Source organism: Haliaeetus albicilla, chromosome 2 (genome assembly GCF_947461875.1).
Source record: "Haliaeetus albicilla chromosome 2, bHalAlb1.1, whole genome shotgun sequence".
NCBI lineage: Eukaryota > Metazoa > Chordata > Aves > Accipitriformes > Accipitridae > Haliaeetus > Haliaeetus albicilla.
Genome location: NC_091484.1, coordinates 33,815,142 through 33,839,140, shown reverse-complemented (window position 1 = coordinate 33,839,140; position 23,999 = coordinate 33,815,142). Strand labels below are relative to the sequence as shown.

Genomic DNA, 23,999 nt, shown 5'->3' with positions numbered 1-23,999 from the left:
CATACACTAGGCCTGCACAAATGTTGCTGTCCTGGATTCAGCTGGGATAGAGTTAACTGTCTTCCTAGTAGCTGGTACAGAGCTATGTTTTGAGTTCAGTATGTGAAGAATGTTGATAACACTGATGTTTTCAGTTGTTGCTCAGTAGAGTTTAGACTATAGTCAAGGATTTTTCAGCTTCTCATCCCCAGCCAGCGAGAAGGCTGGAGGGGCACAAGAAGTTGGCACAGGACACAGCCAGGGCAGCTGACCCCAACTGGCCAACAGGGTATTCCATACCATGGGACGTCCCATCTAGTTTAGGAACTGGGGAGGGGGAGTGGGGAATCGCCCCTCGGGGACTGGCTGGGTGTCGGTCAGTGGGTGGTGAGCAACTGCACTGCGCATCATTTTTATGTTCCAATCCTATTACTATTACTATTGCTGTTGTCATTTTATTAGTGTTATCATTATCATTATTAGTTTCTTCTTTTCTGTTCTATTAAACTGTTCATATCTCAACCCATGGGTTTTACTTCTTTTCCCAATTTTCTCCCCAATCCCACTGGGTTGGGAGTGAGCGGCTGCGTGGTGCTTAGTTGCTGGCTGGGGTTAAACCACGATAGTTGCTGAGCAAGTAACTAGATACTGTCTTCCTCTTACTACACAGAAAAACACTCAAATTATGTACAGGTGAGCACTTTTTGTGATACACAGACTTCACTGCCATCCAAGTGAACACACACTGTTCCTGAAATAATAATTGAATTTAAAAATTGAATAAAAACTCCCCAAATTTGGGTATGGTAGACTATCATACTCAGCATTGTTAACTTTTCTGTCCTCTAAACTGATCTTATCAATGCTGAGTTATGCCATGCAGTACAAGTTACTGTTTTCTTCTGCCAAGTTTGCATATTGCTTTAGGAGAAGTTTGTCACTTCACCCCCCCCTTGAGAAATGTCCATATGCATTTCATTTCTCATCTCTTTCTTCTGGTGGATTAATTTCTTGCTGCTTCTCCATACATGAGGATTTTAATATTACATAATCCTGTCCCTATTCCTAATGCCCAACAGTTCTTTTTCTAACGAATCTGTATCTTGATCGACTGCCTGTGATAACTGGGAATTGCTGCTTCTCTTTGGCACATAAGCTTTCAGGTTGACATTATGGCGGTGAACCTGAAAGAAGCCCTATAAAGTGTCAGTGTCCCTGAGTGAAACATTAACAGTGTTTAAAAGTAGAAGTTGTTTATATGTGTTTATAAGTGTTGTGTAAATATACATTAAAAAAAAATAAATCAGAAAAGTGGCTTGGTTTTAACCACCAGGGTTTCCTTGCTGAGAATATGGATTCTGGAGATAAGGAGCACTGTCCACTCCAGAATCTCGCAGGATCAGTTTTGCAGCTTGCAAATTTCCATCCCCCAGAAAAGAATTTCAGAGATTTCCTGTCCCTCTAATAAGAATTACTTATTACTTGTCTATCAGGATGAAAATATTGGTATTGGGCAAATAAAAAATAAAAAGTACACTTGGCTTAGCTTTTCACAACTTAATTTTATTAAGCAGGCAGTAAAGAGTATAAAAAGATAAACGACCTATAGTTTGTACACATTCCCAAATGCTCTTCACTACACTGGCTCTCCCAGGGATCTGTTCAGCTCTAGATGACAGGACAATGTTACACCCGTTGATCTAGTTCTGATTCACAGCTGGGGGAGGATTTAGCCATGGTTACTGAAGCCATTACCATCCCCCTTGCTTCACTTCCCCTCCAGAAGCAACCACTACAGCCAAGGGTAGCAAAGCTGGCTGTGTGTCCGAGCCATGTTTTTTTACTGTTAACGCTGAACTGCAGCCACGGTGCTTGCTTGGAAGAAGCTATAAGCTATGGTGGTGTAACTGCCTGGCTGGAAGTTCATAGTAGTTTCAGCTTTCCCAGCTGAAACTAACAGGAGAGATAACACTGAGCAGGTGGGTATCCTGGTGATACAGGAGAGAGATTATATACATAGGGAGAAGAGGGAACTACTGGAAAAGGAGAACAGAAGGTGATTCATGGAGGGAAGGCATTCTTTGAACAGATACTGGCTCTATCCAAATACATCTGGAAGTCCAAATGATTTTTGAACAAATTTACTTGTTCTTTAGCTGCCAGCTCTAAGGAGAATAACTTCCAAGCACGTTCCGTTTGTGCAAAACCATGTCTGAATAGCCCTGCCCTTCACAAGCAAAGGTTTTGTAGGGCAAGTAAATATCCTAGAATATAGTTTTCAGCAGAAATTTAGCAGCTGAAGAAAACATTTTAATGGTGTCATCCAACTGTCTTTTTTTACCCTTAACTGCAGTTCCAGATCAATCACACAAAATAAGATAAGGCTTTTATCTCATGCCATCCTCTGTAATGTCCATGCATTCTGAAGTTAAAATTTTATGTTCTATCACATGTAACTTGGGTGCCACAGAACATTTCATCATCTTGTAATATCTTCTGCCTTATTTTAAGTACTGCTACTCCAGTAAGACTGACAGGATGGAGTAGTATACCAACAGAGAAGGGACAAAGCCCTCACTGCTGATCCTCTTGAAAAATCACTAACTTTTTTCTTCCTTTTTTTTTTCTTTTTTCCATTTGAAAAGATATTTAGTTCCTTTCAAATCATTTATCAGCCTGTGAAAAACAAAAGAAAACAAAACCCCATCCCCATAACCAAACCTGAAAGTAAGAAGATGATATAGAAAAAAAAGACAGAAATTGAAAATATTATTCATGAGTAAAAATACTGGCCATTGTTCTCCTATCTCACAAACTAATCAATACAGGCAATAGATGAAGTTGGGATAGCAATCACATTATATGCCATTGGGATTCATAATCCAATGTTAACTTGACTTTTGAGTGTATGCATCAACAGGTAGATCTCTTACATGCAACACACCTGTGTGGAAACACTACTCAGGCAGCCCCACAGGCTTTAGCTTGTTAGCAATAGATGTTGAATGTGGTAACTTCCCTTTCAGTTTTTACTTTCTCACACTGAAAAGCTCCATGCATAAAATGAATAACCGCCCCTTCAGAGAGGTAAGATGCAAGCAAGGGAAACTACACACAGAGGGAAGCAATCCCAAGAAGACGGAAAAGGAGGAATGTATTAAAGTGAGTGGCAGCAGCTATATGTGAGACATCTGGGGAAATACAGAGCTCCATGTAGGTACTGAATCTGGGTGAAAGGACATGGTAGAAGGGGAGGAGGGAAGTGAAGCAGAGATGCTCTTTCTCCTCTTGCAGGTTCTGAAGAGTACAACAATCCCTTCTTTCTGCTAACTCTAAGGCCCTTCAGATGTATTCCCCTTGCGGCTTCACAGATCATGTTAGAGCAATATTAAGAGGAATTAAAAGGGAAGAGATGGCAGATTATGGGGCAGGAGAGTTTTTCAAGGATTATTTCAGAAGCCAGCTGAAGAAGACCAAAGCTATATAAAAGACAGGCAGGTAAAAGGGGCACTGACTGTGAAGAACTCCTCGAGCAGTGGGTAAAATTGTAGTCTTATGATTTAAGGGAATGAGAGGTTTGGTGAAGAGTACCTGGGCTTTCAAGGAAGTCAGCTCTTTGGAGCATGAAGGCAGCAGTACTTCCAGGAAAGCTCTGGAGTTAATGTGTTTGACAGAAGCATCTGCTAGGTAGATCCCAGCACTGCTGAAGGAACAATGAGGCCAGGACAGTGGAAAGGCTGATCAAGGCACTACAGTCATGACTGCAGTTCTAGCAATGTGTTCCCAAACCCACTAGAAAAAGGGTGTTCTGCTGGCTTGCAGACTGGCTTCTATTCCTCTTGGCTTTGAACATGTTAATGCTTCAGAAGGTCCCGGGTCTGACACTCTATCCAGGCAGTTGAAATAATATGTACATGACAAGTCAGTACTGACTGCGACTGTCTGAGATCAACAATATGTGGGGAATACAGGTCAGTGTTTTAGTATGAAAACCTACAAAAAGTATTTCTGTGAAATTATTTCTGAGAAAATGACACTGAAAACCCTAGTGGCTTCTGGAGGTAACTACAAGACATTTAAATTTAGGTACAGTTAAATTTAGGTACAGTTACTAAAGCGTGAAAGCATTTTGTTCCACCTTCAAAGCAAATCTTATGTACCATAGCAGAGGCATTCTGAGATCTCCATGGTACTGAAAGATATAGCTCAGTTTTAAGACAGTCTTGAAAGTCCTGAGAAGCACTGGCAGTTTATTACACCTTTATGTGGTGGGGATCAATCTGTTTGGAACAGCAATAAAAACAATTCTATCCCAGCTGTTCCTTTCAGTTCCTGTCATTACCATGTGCTTGTTCCAGTTTCAGAAGTTAGATTATTTGGGGGCTTTTAGTGTCAGCACTGCACACAAGAACAGCTGCCATGTTCCCGCCTCCCACAATTCCTACCGACTTGTTTGATTTTATCTTAAACAACCACCGCCATGATCAAATCCATCATCACTTGAGTTTACCAGTTAGCGCAGAGCTAATGAACAAAAAAATACATACCTGGCAGGAAAAGGCTATTAATCCCTTATCAAGCAAGGTGACCTATCTGCCCATGTTTTCTCTGCTGCACACCGAACAATCTGGTTTTATAGAAACAATTGCCAAAATATTTCAAAAGCACTCCAATTCACCATATCACAGATTCCTTTGTGTCTCTTCTCTATTTATGCTTCTGGTCACAAGGTCTTTTTGCCTGTCTTTATTTTGCCCTCCATTTTCCAAAAATAAAGTCCAACTAATAGCACTATACAATTTTTGTCTTCCATGAAGTGCATTCATTCTGGAATAAATACATGTTCAACATGACTGATGTTCTTCCGATTATGTGATACAATGGACAAGTAAACAAGGAAGAGAAGACACAACAATGCCATAGCTGTGAGGAAGACGAGGAGCCCAGCAAACAAAGAAGGTTTCAGAGGTAATTGGATCAGCTTGCCTTCTGCTGGAATCATGTTTGTGAGGCTTAACATGTAACCGAGTGACCATGCTATACTGCTGTTACCAACCTGAAATAAAGACAGAAAAGTCCTGTATTCCCATACACATTTCAGTCAGAGAAAAGAGGTTCCAGAAGTTCAACTGCTGATGCTGGCAAGTGCCCTTTAAGTTAGCAAGGAGAAAACTTTAGTGGAGTATACAGAGAAGATACAGAACCATTTCAAAGTACCTTTTTTTTGTAGTTCCAGAGGAAGCTAATAAAATTGGTCACTGGGCTAAAGAAGTGGGGGACAGGTATTAGATGGATGGGTACAAGGATGTGTGGTATATATGCAGGCAGCCAGTTATGGGATCCTCTGTGCAAGAAACACACTTTACAAAAACAAACAAACAAACAAAAAAACCATCAGCACTACTGTGCTAATTCCTAGAATTAGCCCCTCATCTTAGCCAAATCCTAGGAAGTTATTTAGTTTAAGCAAACAAAAAACCCCACAAAGAGTCCCACCAACATGGACAAAGAGGACACCAGGGTAAAGTCCCCAAAGCAGGAACTCTACGTATCATCTTTTGTTCCACAGTTGGTTTTGTGCTTGCAAATGAGCCAGCACTAGGCCCTTCCATTTAAAAAATAAACATAAGTGGAAAATTACGTAGGAACAGGTGAAACAAAAGCAAAGGGGGTATGTTTGTATTTGCTCCATGGTCCTCCTGCTTTTCTGTGTTTCCCCACTTCCAATTTGAGCATCAGAGTTTATGAATTTTCCACTGCCTTTTTCATTACATCATCATCCTGCCACTTGAAAAGCACAGGATCAAAGGGTGAAGATAGAGTGTCCCTCGTCCTCCTCCCACATGCCCAGGCTCCAGTAATGGTTTGCCTATTTATATAAAATATAAGTACACATGACTGCCTCCTGCAAATCAAACCACAAGTTGGAAAAACAAAACAAAACAAAACAAACAAAGTATTGTTAAACAGAGTGAAAAAATAAAGGGATGGGGGGCATTTCAAGGGAAATCAGTTGAACTCATTAAACAAGGGCTTGCACAGAGGGCCAGCTACAAGATAATGTATTTGGTTTACGCTCTAGCACAGGTTACTTTCTTTTTCAATGGGCCTGCACCACCATCACTCCAGGTAGTTCTAGGGTATACTACTGATGGACAAAGCTGAAGTTGTGTTCTTCTACAACCAACCAGCTCTCCCAAACTCATTTTACTTTCCATCTTTATTACAAGTCATCCCACTTTGCACCTACAGAGATGAGTTTGCCTGAATGGCTGCCCATAAGTAGTTTACTTAAATTTGGGAAAGCAAATCTGAGAAACCAAACCTCTTTTGTTGTTCTTGTATAAAAAAGCATCATGATGAAGTTGAGGGATGAACTTTAATAAACGATTTAATGTCTTTAATGAACAGTTTTAAGCATTCAGCTACTGGTTGTAGGAGATCATAAGGGCCTATAGTATTTGGTCCTTTTTGTAGTTGTGTATATCCTAATACCTTTTGTTTAACTGATAAAAAGAAAGCTACAGCAACAAGTTCTTTTCACTGGTTGTGCTCACTAATTAAAAGGAAATATACTCCTAGCATAGGCAAAAAACCCCACCCTCCACTCTTGGAGAAACTGTGCTGCTATCTCTGGGGTAGCTTAGCTGATCAGTTAACATTAGATCTTATTATTTTAGTAGGGGCAGATCTAATTAAGAGAATGTAGTTTTTCCTTCTGGAGTTTCATGATTACCCTAGTGCAAAATCTAGGTAACAGAGGTGTTAATTTCAAGTAAGCCTTTTGGGGTTTTATTTTGCTCAGTATTTTTATAGTCTTGGCTAAATACAGAAAAATGTTGCTCTGTTTGGCTGCTCCTATCTGCTGGGGACAATACAGGATGTATTTAAATATTGAGACAAATCCACCCCCCACGAGGTCCAGATTAAGATCCCAAAGTAAGCTTTATGCTGATTCCTAGTAGAAGGCCTAAACTTAGGACACTCCTCCAGAGTTGCTAATGGTTGTCCACCAGAAGACAAAATAAGGCAAGAAAATCCTACTTGATTCCTTAATGCACCAGTAATAGATATGACTGTTCAGAAAACATTGCTTATGATGTCTCATTCACAGCCTGCCAGCATACCCTGCATTTAAGAATACTCCATGAAAATCTACAACCTGTTGGTTTTGCATGCAAGTGCTGAAGCATTTCCAAACTGTATGGAGATTAAGAGATAGTCCGGGACAAGGTTTTAGAATAAGGCTCTGTACAGTAGCAGACAGGAAAGGATGGAGTCACAGAGCACTGTGGGGACCACACTTCTTGATGTAACAGCCAAGCTTAGATAGTGGCCATGCCTTCTGATTTGGAAGCAAAGATTTCTTAGCAGTAGGTTTAGAATGGATGTATACAAGTACACTCCAAGTACTCTGGTTTTTAGGAGAAAAACTGAGGCCAGGGAAGAGAGAAATGCAGCTATTACAGAAATGTTGTAAGCTTTCTCCCTCTGCCAAGTAAAAGCCAATACTCCATCGATATACATTCTTATTCCAGAGAACCAGATTACGGCACAGATGGATGTGCCAGCTGAGGATGAAAACTGCCCTAGTTGCTTCATCACCACTCACTGACTACAAACCGGCTCTGCTGGTTCCCCCAAGGCTCTGCCAGCAGACAGAAAAGTGGGAGTTCTCCTGTCCAGCTCAGCAAGGTTAGCTCAAACTGACCTTGACCGGCAAGGTGTTTCAGGCAGATCACTGCCTAGAGCAAGCCACTACTTCAACAAACTGGGGCAAAGTTTAAAACACAATGATTTGATACTTTCTTAAAGCTCTTTAAAAGAATCTAGGCAGCATCTCCAAGTAAAGCTGCAACCCCTGGAACCAGGCTGAAACTGCTACTGAGGCTTGAAAAGTGGCTTTGGCTTATGCCAGACGTTTGACAATCATTTACAAAGGCTGTTTACAACCATTATATCTTTGTAGGCTGCTGCGTTTTCTGTCTCCTTCTAAACTTCCCTGGATTAAAGTAGCAGTAAGAGGAAATGATTATTACTCACCTCCTTTTGAAAATGTATCTGTGGCCAAGTTTCTGCATTGAAGTTGTAACCATATACAAGCAAGTAATAAATGAAATTGGCTGAAAAACAGTAGGATCTAGCATATATTTCTTCAAATTTAGGCAGCATAAACTGGAGCTGAAAGCAAAAGGTTTTTTAAAAACATGTAAATTATGAAAAACAAATGCTTTTGGTTTTTATAACTAGAGAATACTTTGGATTCTAATTAGAATTGATTAGCATTTTTCAGAAACACCAAGTAAAGTTGTGGACAACTAGAGAGGGAGATTTAGAAAAAGAAAGACTCTGACAGTAATCCAGCTTATGCAGTAAAAAATGAAAATAAACATAAAACTGCACATAAAAGATTGAGGATGTTATGTTTCCTAAATTTTCCATGTCATCTTTACAGCATGGTTAAAACTGTGAAATGAAATTTTGAAACCCAGTCCAAGTTTAACCGTGCTAAAAATACTACATGGTTTGAAGCGTAGTGGGAAAACAAACACTGAGGTTGATACAGACCTTCTGAAAAGTTCTGAGTACTTGTCCAGTCCATATTCTTTTTATATTTCCCTTTTACAGATACAAAAGAAAAAAACAAAACAAAACAAAAACGCCACAAACAAACAAACAAACAACCTACTTACCTGTGCCCAGCTCTGTGAACAGAAAAACCACATACTTGAATTGAATTCAGCTAGGGAAAAGTGCCCAGATAAATTCAAAGCATTAATTGTATAGTAGAATCCTGAGAAAGCCTATAGAAAAGGAGTAGATGACAGGTCTGTTACTTTCAGAACTACGGAAATCAAAAGCAAGCAAACTCAAAAAGAAATGCTGTGTTTGCAAACCTACCACAAAATTCCCTTTAGCTTTTGGCTGATGTATTCCATTAAATGGACAGTCTTCTCTGTCTCTGCAAGCAGTGAAGTTAAACAATAGAGAAACCATCTCCTGGCACAGACCTGGGTCTCCTGTTCCATGGAAGTTCACAAGCTGGTTTGGGTAATAATTTGCTGGTCTCAGAGACTGTGTACAAAGGCTGCCAGAGAAGTACTTGATCATTAATACAGTATTATAATTCTGAGGGTAACATGGATTATCCACATAGGAACTGGTGTTTGATTTCTGGAAAAAAAAAACAAAAACAAAAAAACCCAAACAATAAAGGCTACTTAAAAGCAAGAAAGACCTAATTTGACAATAACTATGGGAATCTTTTTAAACCACATATGCACGTATTTTTGTTTTCTTCTCTGTCATGGCCAATCAGTACAACATTGCTGATCATTTTAAGTCATAGATACTCCTTTCTCAAAAAATCATTGGCAAGATCAGCAGAACACTTACAGGACTAGTTGGGCCTTTTTGTCAAATGGTACAAAACTCTCACCAATTTTTAACAAATATGAAGGTCTTTGTATGAAACCTAAGTGCATTTGTTCACAACTAAGCACGTAAGAGCTCTTATTGGGGTCTCCAAACTCCACCAAAGGGAAGCGAACACAAGCCTAAGAACCTGCTCAGACAATTACTGAACACCTGCAAGACCAACATAGCAAAGGGTCTTAAACAGACCTGGAGCAGCAATGCTAAAAGCCTTTTCTCAGCTTCATCTCTCCCATAGCACTGGAAGCTGTGAGTGTAGACATTGTAGTTGTAACCATACAACTTCACTTGCAAGGTGCTATTGAAGTTCTCCTGAGAGTCCTCTGGGATAAATGAAATTTGAGTGGAAGCTCCTCCAAGATCCAGTGCCCCCATAGTCTCTTTTCTGTAAGGGCGGACCCATGTCCTCCAAAGGTTTCTCTACATGTAAAAATAAAACCAAGCCTAATTAGAAATATCATCTGCTTGTTCGCCCTTCAGGCTTTTCTACTCTTAACTTTTTGAGATTTCCCCCCCTCTTTGTCCTGCACCCTTTCAAAAAAATCTTAGCTATAAGGAAAAATGCAGATTTTTTTTACATAAGAGGGATGTACTTTCACAGGGTGAAATGATCTTGAAAGATGGAAAAAGGAATGCAGTGTAGCTTTCAACTCAGGGGACAGCACAATGATCAAAGCACAGGACTAGCCAGATCAATATCTGTACTAGAATGCAGGGAATTGAAGTCCAGATACCCACAAATCTGGATGGAATTAGTATGAAGATTTACATATTTCAAGGCAGGAAGAATTATAAAAGGAATAGAATATTAAGACATCACACAGAAAAAGAGAGTGAAAATAGGGTGAAAAAAACCACAGAAAAGCCAAATGAAAGCTCTAAAGTTGAAAGAACAAGGACCCATAATCTGCACATTTCCTTCACTGAAACTGTCGTAGCAATAAATCTGATCCAATCAGCTGGCATTTTTCCTATTACCCAAAACATACCCAAATTCCGTACTTGATCCTACACAGTCACAGTGCAGAATACAGATTTTTTTTTTTATGATTATCTATCTCAGTATTTACTGTAATATTATTTACTGAGCATAATGATATGAATGTATGCACAAGAAGGGAAAAGAAACTTTATGGGCTAGCAAATACACTCACAAGAAAATTCTACAGTAAAAGATTGCCATTAACAGCCCCTAGCAGAATTTGACTCTTAGCCTACTGTCACAAGAATGGTAAAAATTTCTCTCTCCTACTAGTGATATTCCACACATAGGTCTTCATGCAATTCCCTATACTAAACTGGCTTCACAGTATCTTCCAGTCCCTTCAGTAGTCCTTATGAATCTGCCATATGGAATTTGATATTTGGATTATTAAAATTCATGTGGTAGAAGACTGACACCACCCTGAAGCCTCATGATGTCATTTTTGTTGCATGAAACGCACACAATGAGAAAAAACTGTTCCAGAATGTGTGATTACAATACCATTTTTCTTAACTTTGCAAGAGTCAACAACACATTCATCATGAGCTATCACTCAGATCACCAACAACTAATTCCTGCTTATTAACTGCCATGATCTAACAGGAACCATTCAACCAGGACAGCTAACAATACTCAGGGGTTTGGTTGAAATTTCTTTCAACCTAGCAAGACGATCTGGAAGAAGTGCAGTTAATGCTAAGGGCAGCACACTGCTGCCATGAATGCAGATGAGCAGTTGTTGATCATCTTGGTACAGCTTCTACTGAGAATGAAATTATACTGAAAATCTATATATAAAAAGGGATCTTCCAACACATTTGACTCCCTCTCTGCTATGAGTCTCCTGCCTAACCCTATTCTGAGTTCAAGGATGGCATAAGTATCTTCATATTGGTATCATTTTTTTCTGCACAAGACAGTTGGTATCACAGCCCACTGCTCATAGCCTGCAGCTTGCCAGCAGCATTGGAATGAACTGTGTATGAGTGATTTCTGGCTCAGCTGAGGCACATTTGGCCACACCAACTTAACCACCTTCATTGCTTCAGTCTTTTCTGCTTAAGACAAGCGAGCCAACACTGCCAAACAATTTGGAGACCCCTAAACTGTGCAGGTCCTTTACCAGTAGAGCTGCAGGGACAGCAACCACCCAAGGAAGTCACAGAAAAGCAGAAGAAAACATCTTTAGTTGGCACCACTGTCAAGACAATCAACACCTGTCACACTTAACATACCAATGCATTTAAGAGCAATGCAGCTTCTGTTTCTAGGTAAGGCATCCGATGGCATTTAGGGAAGAGTCCTGTTTTGTGGATCAACAATTTTACCTTTGCCATATCAAATTCCTGTAACATCACTTTCTTTGATTTATGTTTGCTTTGTTCTATTGCTGCCACAAAAAGACCCTGTTATGTATTTCAGTGCAAAATGGAAGTTATGGCTATGATGCTATGATGTTTTAACAGGCATGTCCTCTCAAACTTCTCATTTGTAAGAGAGAAACAGTGAAAAGAAAAGCATGCAGTTTTTTCCACACACCTCTAAGAAATTGCCCATTAAATAGTTGGCTGTTATCCATCCATACACCCCTTCCTCTGGCCCAGTTATGATTTCTGCACCCCTAAATTCAAAAGGTTGTGCTCTGAAGTAGTTTTGAATGCTTGCAAGGACTTCATTGGCTGCCGTTTCATTTTGCAACCTAAGCAATTCACAAAACATGAGACACTGAGCATCTGGAAAGGCAATTTCATGTTTACTGTTCACTGACTAGCAACTCAAGAAAACTCCTACAATCACCTAATAAAAAACAGACATTGTTTCCCTAAAAGTGAAGCTTATGATAGGGAACAGCCAAGTATCCAGCACCATTTCAGCAAGTAACTCCCCCACTATGTACAACCTTCACCCTTTATCATACAAGTTCATGGGTGTTTTGTTTCTTATATATACTTTTCTTTTTAGTGAACCAAGCGCTTATATGACAGCTACCGGTTAAAACAGTCCTGGAGTCTTTCTTCCCACTCTGTTTAGCCACAGAACAAACATTAAAAGCCGGTTTGTGCCAGGGCTAAAGCCACAGACAGACCCCAAAAGCCACATTACTCCACATTCACACTCAGAAAACTCTGCAGTGTCTAGCTTTAATCTACCTTTGATGCTTACGGATATTCACAAACATTATTTGTTTACATAACACTGAATTTTAAGTCAGATATGGAAGAGAAAATTCAACTCTTGCCTTCTCCAGAATAAAGCAAGCATTCCTTTTCAATATGGCATAACAGAGGATTTTTATACAGCCCCGCTTTCCCTATCAAAAAAGTTAATTAAATTAAATTGGCTGGGCTCCATTTCCTTTTGAGATGGCCAATTTCCAATGGATAAAAATGCATCCAGTACATTTTTCACATTCTGTTTTCACAGACTGCTATGCTAGTACGCATACAGAGGAGTGCAAATTTCTGCCATACCTCAGTAATCTCATGCCAGCTGTAGCCCCCAGATAAACAGAAGTGTTTTTATGCAGATGAACTGGTATTCTCTCCTTGACTTTATTCAGACAGTCATCAAAGGGTTTGGCAAGAGCTCCAGGGTTACTCTCATAGCTGGATATACCAGGGCCTAAAAGAGAACAAGTAGATTGATTTCATTCTGCTTTGCCAACTACAAATTAGCCCAATTAGCAAACGTGTTAAGAGAAAGAGATTTCCCCCCTCCCTCCCGTAATTGCAAACAAGGATAGGATGGTGGAAAACTACGAGTGCTTAAGGAATAAACAATGTAGTGACTGCCTCAGCTGTGTGAGACAGAGAAGATACTAGCAAACTGCTTGCCTGTATTTCTGTGTGTATACATATACACCTATAGTACCATACCTAGAGTAAGATATACAGTACAACCATGTAACAACACAATGACAGCAGTGCTGTATTCATGAGGAAAAAAGGTTTACTCATGGCAGATGCTGTAGAAAACAGCATGTCTAATGGATGCAAAATTTCTCTGATCGGCTAAAGTATAGAAAATCCCTCCTTCCATAACCTAAGACAAAGATTTTCTAATGGGGTTTGCTGCAACTGTCGTGGACACCATGGCACCTCTACAGCTCACTGCTCTCAACTGAAAATAAAATAAAGAAGCTTCTGCAAGGAATTGCTGGTGAAATTTCAAGATGCACACAAATGGCTCTTGAAGTCATAGAGGTCCAACTCTAGGCTGGTGCATGAACTACTAAGTATATCACAGCTTTCCAAATTTCCAAAGCCTTCAAGTAGCAGGAATGAGAGTTCACCATGCTGCACAAGGCATAACTATTTGAACAATTAACATCAAAATCTTTCCTCCCTTGCTCAACACTCCAAGGACCAGCAGGACCTCAACTTGTTAAGGCTCAACTTGGGTGTGAATAAAAACATTCCTTACTAAAATTTCCTAGCTGAGGAAGTAGCAGAGGGAGAAATCCAGGCATTCCCATGAAGCCATTGCCCCACAGAGAACAACTGTGCCAGAATTCCATCTAGTTCTCCTGTAACAGGCATCTCTCTCACAACCTGATACCAAGCTAAGAAAAGCTGGCTCTTACGGAATTAAAATGAGAAACCATTTATGTTCGGCCACACTGCATTGATAAAAACAGAAGAAAAAATAGGTAAGACTTTACAGACTCCACACTCCATTACTCCCTTTCCCACAGTATGAACTTAAACATGAACATTACCATGTCATCATCAGAAGTTAACAGCCCTGGTTTGGAGTAAGACTCTCTATAAGTCTTAAGCCTAGCCCAGGCAGGCCTGAAGCTGGAAGGAAAGCTGTTATCAGAGGAAAACAGAGCAGCAACTGCTGTTTTACATCCTCGGCAGTTGCTGTTGCCTCACGCTCCCTTGGTGGCAGCAACCTCCATCTCCCAGTGTTCAAACAGCAGGTCACAAGGCAGTGACCATTTTGTTCAGGACAACTGCCTGCTTTGCCGATGCTTAGAGCCTGACCAGGACAGATTAATTGCACTATATAGAAAGGGTTTTGATCTGGGGCTGGCTCCTACACACAGGGGCAGAGGTACCTAATAAAGGCAGAAATGAAATCATAAAACCACCATGGAACTTAAAGAGTAGTTGATCATTTGACTTTCAAGTTCAGCAGGTCTGTGAATGTCTGCCTCTCAGTATGCCCAGAACCATCCTCCAATGTAAGTGCTTAAGGCTATAGTTAGAGGGTCACTAAAGAAACACTGACAGATGTATTCACCAGTGCCTCCCGCCATAAGCCCTCTGTCTCCTCCCGCGCAGAGTCACCCAAGACTGGAGCAGTGAACCCTGGTGATTTTGTACACTGGAGGATGAGGAGTACTTTGGTTGACTACAGTTAAGGCCCCTTTGGACCTGAACAGTTCACAGCAATTTGGACTCCTTCATTTCACAATTTTCTGTATTCCCCAGAGGCAAAACAAAATCTAAACCAATTAAAACAAATTCACAAAGTACTCCCCTGTCATTTTTTGAGGGGAAGAATAATGCAGTTTCTCTGTGCATTTTTCTCACGCCAGAATTCCTAAAGGCAACATTCCTAATGAGTCAAGACATGAGCTAGCAGAGTGCACCCCCCACTTCAGCAGGCTGGCCACCATTCCTGCAGTCTGTAAGGACCCACCACCAGGCACATGACAGTGCATTATTTCTGCGCATGTTATACTTGCTTTCCCTTCCCTGTTCTAAAATTGCTAAGAATGTCCACACATGTATTTAACGCTGAAAATAGAAATGTTGGTGCTGTTAAGAAACCATTGCCTTCTACTCATTTCCTAGTTACTCATGGACCTCTATGGCTACACCTCCAGCATCTATTTCCAGACACAAAGAGGGATGCAGGATTTTGCATGATCATGACTAAGAGAGAAGGAAAGGGAAAAATTATCTTTGAATGCCACAGTTATTATCAAGTTATTATCAGAGATAACAAAATCTGCACTGAGACTTCCTGAGTTGCCCTACCTTCTCCTCTTACCTAACTTGCAAACCCAAACCAGTACACTAAATAAAGCAGTACTGCTGAAGTCAGTATTTTAGAGGACAAGCTAAAGTTCATTACTCAGACAAGCAGAATTTATGAAGTTTGGCTTCCTGTAGAAATCCCTTGTGGTCTAGCTACTGTTTAATAATGTGGATTTATTTCCCCTGCCTGGTCACCTGTCTCTATAAAATTTATGGACCTTTGGTATCTTTGAAAGCTTAGTCAAATATCACTGAAGTTGACTAAGAGATTCAAAAGCTATTATGAAGGAATCCACAACAAGCTATTAGAACATATACTTAATCATATCAGGGTGTGAGCAAAAGTCAGTCTAGTCCAGCATCCTCCCTCTGAGAGGAATCAATGCAAAACCTCATATAAAAGACAAGGCAGGTAGCCAGCGGTACTTGTCATGGGACACCTTCTAGCAGTGCACAACTATAGATCTTCCTGAGCCAAAGGCCAGACCTGCATATTTGATACAACTATGACATCCTGTCAGAAACAGTTCTGCAATTTAGCTATTTTACTTGATAATTTTATTAGACGCTCCCTAGTTCTGTAGTAAGGAGAAGCTCTTCCTGTTCACCTTCCGCATGCCTTTCATAATTTCCCCTCCGTTGCCTCTTTCCAAGTAATTACAGAACAATTACAGATGAACTGCATAAGCCTTGTTTCTCTAGGAAACCTTACTCAAACAGCAAAGGTTATTTTTTTTTTAAACATCACTAAGACTTCCGGAAAATAAAAACTAATTTGTCAAACACCTATAGCATAGGTGACAACCATTTTTGCCTCCATCAAAATTAATGGCTAACATCTAACAAGGGCTAGATCCCCATTCTTCTCAAAGATTTTTTATTCCAAGCTATTTTTAAATATATTTTATACTTTCCTTTTAAAAGAAATTATTTCAGGGCACAAGGACTAAACATTTACAGGGCCTGATTCCCTGTAGATAGAATTCTGTCTGCACCAATCATGCACTGCAATGGAGTAAATCCAGTTTAGCTAAAATTTCCTCTCTCCATTGCAGATTAGACCACCCTGCTGTATCAGTAGGAGAAGGACTGATGCTGACAGATATAGACAGTCTCAACAGTTCTTGCTTCCCAGCACTGAAAAGGGAACACAGCCGAAAAAAACTATATAAGCTTCCAGTTAACCTCTTCTTGGAGGCTAGAAAGAAATAAAGAACTTCCATTTGAGCTCACCTTTCACATTGCACTTGAAGGTTTGGCTTACTACTCCTGTGTCATTTTCTTTTTCTGCTGGCCATTCATAGACATAGACTGTAGTCCGAGAGGATCCAGCATCAACGACTATTCCATACTGGGGAGAAAAAAAAAAAACACCATTAGATCAAGAAACAAACAGTGACAGCTTAAAGGCCCATATGCAGCTGTACTTCCTTGCACCATCAAATACTTTAGAAAATGTATGCACAGTATATTTACAAGAGAGATTAATTCTAGTGTTAGGCGCTTAGGCATGAATCCAACAGCCAAGCACAGAATGAATCTGGCTGCAAAACAAAGAACATACTACATATCTTCAATAATGAATTCAGTGGGGATGGAGAATGCTCATTTCCTTTCAGCATCAGGTTCAGAATCCACACTGACACATAGATAACACTGTGTTATGACCTGATTTTGCAGCAAGTTCATTTCCCATTATCACAGCTACGCTGGCTGCACACTGAAGGGTTTGATACTTAAGCACAGGCTTTAGATTCAAGGATGCACAAGGGATCCATGAAGCTACGAGCAAAGAGGTAAAGTACATAATAGTCCACAGTGAGAATGATGTAACATTCTGGTTCTTTTCTAATTGCCCCACAAACCTCTCCCTTTGAGTGGTTTAGGCAGTCCACATGAGAGTTTGCCACTGACAACAGGTTGCGCCAGAGTGTGAGACAACAAAGAGGGAAAGACAATCAATATTACCCCATGTTTATTTATGAAGTAAATGAGAAATATTTAAGTGACTTGTCCCAGGTCACCTGGACTCTCTGTGGGATTGAAGGACAGGTTTCTCCATCCCATTCTACTGCTCACCAGACCAGTCTTTTCCCCTTTCCCATCTTTTATGGCAGCAGAAAACTGTAGCAACTAGGAAGGCAAACTGCACAAAGGGAAGAAAACCACAGTTTTGCTTATCCTCTTGTCCTGGTTTTGGCTGGGATAGAGTTAATTTTCTTTCTAGTAGCTGGTATAGTGTTATGTTTTGGATTTAGTACAAGAATAATATTGAGAACACACTGATGTTTTCAGTTGTTGCTAAGTAGTGTTTAGACTAAGTCAAGGATTTTTCAGGTTCTCATGCCCAGCCAGCAAGAAGGCCGGAGGGGCACAAGAAGTTGGCACAGGACACAGCCAGGGCAGCTGACCCCAACTGGCCAACAGGGTATTCCATACCATGTGATGTCATGCCCAGTATATAAACTGGGGGGAGTTAGCCTGGGTAGGGAATGCTGCTTGGGGAGTAACTGGGCATCGGTCGGCGAGTGGTGAGCAATTGCGTTGTGCATCACTTGTTTTGTATATTCCAATTCTTTTATTATTATTATTATTTTTTATTATTGTTATTATTATCATTATTAGTTTCTTCCTTTCTGTTCTATGAACCTGTTCTTATCTCAACCCATGAGTTTTACTTCTTTTCCCGATTTTCCCCCCCATTCCACTGGGTGGGTGAGCAGGAAGTGAGTGAGCAGCTGCGTGGTGCTTAGCTGCTGGCTGGGGTTAAACCACAACACCTCTTTATGACCGCTGAAAGGACGTTTAGCTGGCCCCCTCTTCCAAAGTCATCTAATTGGAATCACAAAGGAATCACAGTGTAGGGTTCATTTTTCTGTCAACTTTTTTTCTTTAAAAAAAGACAGATGCCCAGGAGCCTGACAATACTGAAAAATGAGAGCCTCCATCTAGCTGCAAAGCAGTAAAAGCCCCTGCAGCAGGCCAATAAATTTCATCCCACTGCCTCCCTGGGGAGCCTCAGGTCTGACTGAGAAAGATCACTGCTTCAGGTGGCAAACCATTCAGCTTCCACACCTCATTAGTTCCCAGCTTCCACTGTAATCCTACAAACTCCTGGCCTCCAAAGAACTACCAGCAATACCAGTCTGGTGTGTTTCCTAGAGGACTGTTAGATAATGAAAATTTATATTTATCCAGGTGATACTTCACCTGATCAACTAAAAGGTGAAAGGCTCCATGGATACTACTATCAAACCACTACAACAAAGGCTCATTATATTCAGAGCTAGCATAATTTACAATTCTGGACTTCTTCACAAACTATGTCACTAAGGATGTTTGTGCTCTCTTCATCAGTCTTCTGACTTCACATTGTGTGCCAATGAGTCATAAGTTCTTTGAGTGCCTCAGCCTCATGCACATGGGCAGGTCCTTCCTTCACAAATCACTGGCTGAATCTTCAGATACCCAACCACCAGGGAACCAAAACATTTAATTCTGCAACAACACTTTAAAACATCAGTGGCGTAGCAGATAATTTATCTCTTGTGCCACAAAGGAACGAACCTGGATGCTCTAAATGCACATCCTGGGAAAGAGCTATTATGAAGCAGATAACACAAACTCCAGTTATCCTTCAGTTGCTGCTTTGGTTTCATGGAGAAGAGCCAGAAGAAGAACAAGGCCATTTATAAAGAGTAAGTCTGTTTTAATCATGTTACTGCCTTATTTAATTTTAATCAATCACTAACTTCAGGACACTGCCGTTTCCAGGCTCCATCATATCAACTAAGTACTGGAGGATTTCACACTGGCATATCAAAGTCCTCCCTCTGCTCCTGAAGAATTACTTCAATCACTCACTGAGGACTACCCAGAGTCTCAGGAATCAAACACAGGGTCCTCCATATCAGCTGGGATTTTCTGCATTGGCAGGCTTACAGCCCAAAAAGAAATTTAAAGCCAAGGCACCTAGCAGAGGAACCACCAGTCTTCCTACAGGACCAGCCATGAAGCTGTTGTGATTCAGGAAGCAGACCTCCTGACCTCAACCAGCTCCAGATGGTTTGCTCAAAGAGTAAGGTAGACAATTTTATCATTCTGAATGTGTAACTGAACTAATGACAAACGCAAGTGATGTGCAGGCTGTCTTTTAGATAGTGGCTTCAGCCTACGTGTCAGTCCAGCCTTGCCTTGCATGAAAATTGGCAGGATGTAAGGCTGCTGCAAGCAGTTTGGGGCATAACAGGGAGTAAGCTTGAGGCACTGTGTCCCCATGCAAGATTCCAGCACACATACCCTGCCACACCACACAAACACATAAAGCTGGTATCAGAATACAGTTTTATCCCATTGTCTGACTCATACACCACCAAATGATTCAGACAAAGCCAAAGGTGTTTGTAATCCCATGAAGTGTAATGAGACATTAGCCTATCGCCATCAGTATGTGAACTATCCAGTTAAATATATACGCAGAGGGAAAGGTAGAAAGGACTTCAAAGAAGGATCTGACAAGGTTTATATGCTTGTAGCTATCGTGAGAAAAACCAAAGAACTCAAAATGCCAGACTGCACAGCCTCTCTAGAAGGCTAATTTCTACAGCTTTGTCCTCAATTGTGTACATCTCACTGAAGAATAACTGCACACATACTCCAGCAGCACAAGGCAAAGCCCGAATTCCAGAGTATTTCAGTTTGTCTTTTCCAGTTTGTTCTGCCCCTCCTCATGAAGCTACGTTGCTTCTGTTAATATCCAGCAAGTCCCAACATGTGGTAAATCATAAAGTGCACACTTACAGCCCAGCTTTTGATCCACAGGAGCAGTTTGCAAAGATTTCAGCATGAAATTCCTAGCTGTGCTTGGGGACAGAATTTAAACTCCAGGTATAACCCACTTCAAAATTATTTTAAAATTACTTCCAATCTCTGGCAAAAATAAAAAAACAGTGGCATTTTCTCCTCGCTTGGCCTTTCAGTCCTGGAGAAAACATTGTGTGGTGGGCATTACAGACAGGGAATCAAGGAATGCTTTTCGTCTGACTCTGTGCTCTTGACCAATTCTCTTTTTCTCTCAGCTTCAGTTTTCCCATGATGAAGACGTGATTAAACAACAGTTTATTTGAATCACCCCACAACAATTAGTTTAGAAAGGAACATCACTAAATATCAGTTCAAAACATTGTTCTCCTTCCTTAGGTATTCTAAGACTTACCTTAAGCCCTGGGGAGAGGATCTGTTGCTGATTTAACTGAAACACTGCAATAGCAATGACAAGAACTATGCTTAGAAGAAGGAAGACTTGGGCAACAACGCTTGGGGTTCTGGTGAGCATCCTGAAACAACAAAATGGGAAATGCTTAAGGAATGTGAAAGGATTCAGTGATTCTGTCTTAAGGCCTGAAGCCCTGAATCAGTTGAGACTCCTCGAAAAATCTCATTTCGTCAACTAGATTACGCTACATGAAAATTCTGTTTTCCTCAAGAACGGCCTGGTGTTTTGCCACCACCAACTTTTTATTAGAAGGGGTGTGTCTACATTGTCATGCTAATGATGCCAGATTCCACCCTCAGGTGCCAGTCTGCTCATTTCCCACAGTGCCTACATGTAGATGCATGCTCACCATCTCTCATTGCCTCAGGAAATGAGAGCAATGGGCAGGCTGGGGCTAGTGCACACTCAAGGATCTCATGCATAGACACAACCACAGCCATATAGACACAATGCTGGCGGCTGCTGAGTACAGGTGGATTTTTCTGCCAGAGATGCAAGGTGGGTGTCTATAATAGACATAGGCTGCTTCAGCAAGAAATAAAGGAGGTTTTAAGAACATTAAAGTAGGCATCTTTCTTCTAACTGCTGATGTATTCAGGAAGTATGTTTGTGTGCGTGTGTGTGCATATTAATGCGGAGCCTATTATTATCACTCTACACATAAAATATAAAATATACAGTTAACTCACAGATCTTGCGATGAATAGTTACTAAATCTAAGCAAATCTAACATGTAGTTATGTTAGGCAAACCCAAAGGTGACATGAAACATGCATACTGACGATAAGGCTGTTTATACGTTCACATTCTCTAGAAAGGTTTCCTAGAATTCAAATATGTTTTACATTTCCTGTAATTTCTGTTCATCCTTTATTTTTGCACGCCTCTGGCCAGGCAGCTCTTCACCCCAAAGGGCCTTTCAGTACCTCTGAGTACTGACAATCCCCATATCAAAAATTCTTATGCTCCACACAGGTCGAGGAGAAAAAAGGTGGCTGGTGGGAGACGGCAAGCTTAGAAGTGTCAGAGGAACACAAAAATGAGAACTTTCCTGCCTTTCTCATTTTCAGAAACCAGTTGTTTTTGCACAGAAATATCAAGTTAGCCTGGCGTGATCTATCCTGACTCCCATCTCCTAATTCTTCCATACTGACCGTGGAATATACCAGTGGCTGTTCGGGGCTGCCCAGCTGTTTCAGCAATTGCCAATGCCAATCTGTGCTGAGGGCAGGAGCTAAAAGTTGTTCTACGGTCCACAGCCACAGCACACTGGGTCAGCCCTGTTGTACCTGCAACACACGGTCTGCTCCTTAGCTCCAACCAGAGCCGGAGGGGTGAGGGAGAAGGCAGAACAAATGCTTCTTCACAAAGTTTCCATATTCTAAACCCCGTGGGTTCTTCAGCCTGTGTACCCATGGTCCAATATCGATGTTCACATTCCAAAGAGAAGCAAGTTACTTGTTTTGTTCTGGGACTAGCTACACTCTTAAGCTTTGCCCACTGCTGCAGCTTTCCTTGTCTTCTGATTTCGGTTGTGAAATCTAACTCAGATTGGCTTTTGGAAACTCTTCATTTCAGCCTGACACATCTCGCTTCCAGAATGTCATTTTTTACACCCATTAAACCCCTTTTCTAAATCTATATGGGCTCCTTGTTTACTGCCAATGTACTCTTCCAATACTTTCTTGTCTTGGCTTGGTAATAGCTTTATTATCTTAATCATCAGCCAGTTTTAAGAGAAAATTACCAGTCACATTGATGCTCCACAGTTTAAAGAGAGTTTTAACATAAGTAACTCTTGCTAACATTGCCCACTTGTTGGCAAGAAGCAAAATAAAATATTTTAATGACGTATCAAAAAGTAGTTGCATTCCATTATTAAAACAACATCATCCTGAAGCAAGAAACAGCATAAATATGTATTTTCCACACCCAATTAAGTACACTGGGCCACACAGGAGCATATTAGAAGGATCACTTTCTAAACCTTACGTCAAGCAAAAGGAGTTCCTGCCTGCAAAGGAAAATGGACTGAACTTCTGCATGCCACCAACATTTTGAGTTTAACTAGGTTAAATACATATATGTATGAATGACAGTGCATCTTGCATGTTGAAATTCATTTTCCCAAGTTACTTGAAGCATCAAACCCACTTACTTTAGGTACTGACCTGTCTGTTCATAGGGTGGGTAGACAAGCACCATAAATATCTTTCTTCACACTATAACTGGAGAGATAGAAACACATTAGCATTTATTTTAGAAGTGGTCTGCGTGCCAGTGTTGATTTCAAGCGCTGGGAAAAAAAACCAAACAAAAAAACCCACCCCAAACCCAACACCCGCAGCATTTTAAAACCCGCAATGAAAACCTGCGGGGAGGTTTCCACGGGCCTTCCTTCGGAGGAGAAAAGAAGTAAAAACAAGCGCACGGCCCCAAAAATCAGCGGCTGAACCGCGGAGCTTTCCCTCAGCGCACCGTCGTCCCGCGGGAGAAAGCTTCACACAACGACCGCGATTTGCGAGAAAGCACCAAGTTTCCACCACCCCCACCGCCCCCCCCAAAAGAACCACCCAAAAACCCAAACAAACGAGCGCCAGGGAGACGCCGCCGCCGCCCGCCCCACCGACGGCGAGGGCACGCGCCCTGCCCCCTCGCCTCAGCGGGGCGGCGGCCGTTGGGCCGCCCCCGCCGCGGGGGTCCCCCGGCCCTCCGCCGCCCTTCCTCCCGCAGCCGGCCAGCCCCGCGCCGCCTCCCAACCTACCTCCGTAAGCCGCGGCTTCCCCGCTCCGTCCCGGGCTGAGGAGAAAAGCGGGGCGGGGGGGGGACGGCGACGGGACGACACCCTGAGAGCGGGGAGGTGGCGGCTGCCAGCGCCTCTCGCCCCGCAGGGGGGGTTGTGGCGAGTCACTCGGGGCTTGCTCGCCCTCCGCTCCCGTATTTCCACATAGATTTAAAAAAAAAAAAAAAGCCCAACAAAAATACAAACCCAACAAAAACCCGCAAACGGCCCCAACCAAACAAGCTGCAGGTAGAAAATCCGGATGAATTGATTCAAGTGGCAGAAGAAGGCCGACGCAGCCGGCGCGTTGCCGCCCCCAGAGATGAGGAGGGGAGCCGGGGGGCGCGGGGCGAGGCTGCGCCTGGCGCGGGGCGCTGTGCGCCGCCGGGGAGGGGGGCCCGGGGGGGCTCCGGGGTGCAGTCCCTGCCCGTCGGCCCGGCTCACGCACGGCCGCAGTGGGACAGGCTCCGGCGGCGGAGGCGGGGGATGGGGGGGGTCGGTCGTGCTGGGACCGACCATCCGCCGGCAGAAAGTGCCGCCCCACGGGCGCGT

General features: G+C 41.9%; 1 protein-coding gene across 3 annotated transcripts; it reads right to left on the bottom strand.

The window, feature by feature from the left end:
• Positions 1-1,521: 1,521 nt before the first annotated feature.
• Positions 1,522-23,586, bottom strand: ENTPD3 (ectonucleoside triphosphate diphosphohydrolase 3). Of its 3 annotated transcripts, none has more exons than XR_011322180.1 (11): positions 22,837-23,120; positions 20,606-20,726; positions 16,624-16,741; positions 12,871-13,021; positions 11,939-12,098; positions 9,604-9,834; positions 8,881-9,153; positions 8,673-8,783; positions 8,023-8,160; positions 4,527-5,035; positions 1,522-3,921 (listed from the first exon to the last, which is right to left on the bottom strand). XR_011322180.1 is itself a non-coding variant. In XM_069770375.1 (11 exons), exons 3-11 carry the CDS (start codon positions 20,723-20,725, stop codon positions 4,802-4,804), a joined length of 1,536 nt encoding a protein of 511 aa, XP_069626476.1. In that variant the 5' UTR covers position 20,726; positions 22,837-22,893; positions 23,430-23,586; the 3' UTR covers positions 1,522-4,801. The 3 variants fall into 3 exon arrangements, 2 of the variants coding, with proteins under 2 accessions (XP_069626476.1, XP_069626487.1); XM_069770375.1 differs by adding an exon at positions 23,430-23,586 and having other exon boundaries at positions 1,522-5,035; positions 22,837-22,893; XM_069770386.1 differs by having other exon boundaries at positions 1,522-5,035; positions 22,837-22,893; positions 22,993-23,132.
• Positions 23,587-23,999: the final 413 nt, after the last annotated feature.